At 39.3% G+C, this 2521-nt stretch overlaps 1 protein-coding gene across 1 annotated transcript; it reads right to left on the bottom strand.

Moving 5' to 3' along the window:
- Positions 1–294: 294 nt before the first annotated feature.
- LOC104079315 (galectin-8-like) lies at positions 295–2076 on the bottom strand (the record flags this gene model as incomplete). Its single annotated transcript, XM_009581321.1, has 3 exons — positions 295–411; positions 1047–1257; positions 1988–2076. Coding segments are annotated over 3 exons (417 nt in total), but the record flags the coding sequence as incomplete, so codon positions are not given.
- Positions 2077–2521: the final 445 nt, after the last annotated feature.

Genomic DNA, 2521 nt, shown 5'->3' with positions numbered 1-2521 from the left:
GGAGTTCCTGCAATATTTGAAAAGTTTAATCCATTCCCAGATTCAGTATCTATCCTGTTAACTTTGTAAGCTGTTAACTTTGTCACCCTTTGGCCCCTAACCTCAAGACTAGAAAGGGAAGACACAGATCCTCACATGAGACTCACATGTTGAGCTGTGGGGAAAAAAAGTCTTGTTACTAACGTTAGACTGTGTACTTCCTTTTCTTTACTTCCTTTTCACCATAAATCCTACTCTGTAGTTTAGCAAGACAGAGAAAAGGAATCTAACAAGTCAGCTGTCTATATAACTTACATTAGAAACAAAATCTATAGTTTTGATCTGCACTTTGCCATATATTCCAAGAGTATCTATTCTTTCAAGGTTAATTCTGTGGTTGTAGAGCAGCAAGTGCTTCTTGTTTACAGTCACCTAAAGAGACAGGAAACAAAATAGGAAAATTGTATTAAACACACATCATACCAGCCACGTACCAAATTATATGCATGTATCTCTGTTCTACACTGTTTTGATACAGAAGCAGGGAGTGTCCTAGAACTTTCAGAGCAACTAAGTTCAGCTCATCCATGATTCAGTCTCTCTCTCCATTACTATGAGGGGGACTACACTAAAATTGCCATTTCACACCTTCTGTTTCTATCACCTGATCATTTACCAATGTGGTATTGCCAGCCTAACAGAATCTATTATTGCAGTCTAACAGAGCAAGACAAATACACCTCACATGTTTCCTCCAAGAAGACTGCCCTACACTAGTCACAAAACAGGTTTACTCTACGGTCAGCCCTCTGCACATAAGAAGGGAAGGGTGGAGTACCCATTAGCCACGGCAGCCACTCATCTAACTTAGAGGGAAGCAATACAAGATTAAAGGTCTGATTTACTTAGTACCTCTTTAAAGAAAAGCTTCTAAACTTTTCTGTAGTTAGACTATACCTAGGTAACAGAGAAACCAAGGCTTGCAACTATTTATTTTAAGTATACAGAACACCTCTCTTTTATTGGCCTGACAACTGGCTATGGATAAAGAGTCGACCCAGACTCACCTGGAATTTATCTGTCAAAATCATGATGACAATCTCAAATGACTTCCCTTTCTGAAAGGGCATCTCGTAAGTGATCTCCTCCCAGCCCCATTTTTCCCTCTCCAGTGTGTTGCAAACAATGCAGCCAGACCTTTTGAAGCGCGGGTTGAAATGAAACGCCACATCAGCTCGAGGCTTTATGCTACTGCCACACTGTAAATCCACCTGGAACCTAACCATAAAAATAAGACAAACCACATTCAAGTCAGTCTGTCAAGAAATCACCTAAAAGTTCGATACATTTGTGTTTTACTGGGGAGCCTCAGAACAGGCAGACATAATGAGTGTTATTGGATAAGGAAAAAAAACCAAACATGTATTTGTCCAACTCCTATACATTTGTGAAAGGTTCTCCCATGATTTATTGCAATGAATTAAAATATTTAAGTATTTATTCAATGGTCATCATTCGTATCACGTAAGCTCCTCACTTACTGTGTTCACCACCTTCCCTCCCATCATCTTCAGTAGAATAAGCAAATGAACATTAGGCAAAGTCAGGGAACAGAACCCCCATACTGGGCACACGCACTAGGTCATACCTCCTTATCCCAGTTCAAGTTAATTACGTCACGCAACACATTCAGTTATCAATTTTGTTAATCTCGGATAACCTTTTTAGACAAGCAGGCATATGCTATGACAGGGAAAACAACATTGCCAAAGCAGGCAAAGGAAAAAGAGAGAAGAGTGGATCAGCAGAAAGCAAAAAATCAGTTCATCCTCCACTTCTCATCACAAAGCTTTAATTAACCACTTAAGCCTGTATTCACTCTGACATTATCACAGGGATTTAGATCAAGCCTTTGTGTGCCATCATAAGTAGGACCCCTGGAAACATTTTATCCATTACATTCTTGTTCACATGGTGACACTGCAAAAAGTGACACTGTAGCCACTACCTGTCTGCATCATCAGGAACAGTCCCATGTATCACAATAAGCTCTCCAGGAACAAGGCCACCAAGTATTGTCCCAACATATGGAACGATCTAGAAGAGGGGGGAAAAAAAAGAAAAAAAAAGATTCAAATAACATTTTGTGATGGAGGCAAAAAAAACCCACAGTAGTTTTAAAAATAATATTCTAATAATTATGTGGTGCTCCAGCACATTAAAAGGAACACAACTAGCATTTAATTTAAAAGGAACAGTACAAAAGTACTAAATACCCACCACAATGGGAAGGAAAAACCCGGCAGATTTTCATCTATGAAAACCAAGCTTCTCAGATAAAATTAAAACTAAAATTTCCAGCCTCCATTCCTAGCTCTCAAATGAAGAATGGCAATATTTTATTACCTCACTTTTAATAGAATATAAAGAGGATTCACTTCAAATTAGGACATTGCCAAGGACTGACTATTATCAGCCCTTTGCTGGTAGCAGGAGGCACCTTCCACAACCCTTCTGACCCCAGACTACAGCAGCTGCCTTT

The sequence above is a fragment of the Fulmarus glacialis genome, unplaced genomic scaffold (assembly GCF_000690835.1).
Source record: "Fulmarus glacialis isolate BGI_N327 unplaced genomic scaffold, ASM69083v1 Scaffold51120, whole genome shotgun sequence".
Lineage (NCBI taxonomy): Eukaryota > Metazoa > Chordata > Aves > Procellariiformes > Procellariidae > Fulmarus > Fulmarus glacialis.
Note: the sequence above shows the minus strand (reverse complement) of the source record. Positions and strands in the feature narration are given on the sequence as shown.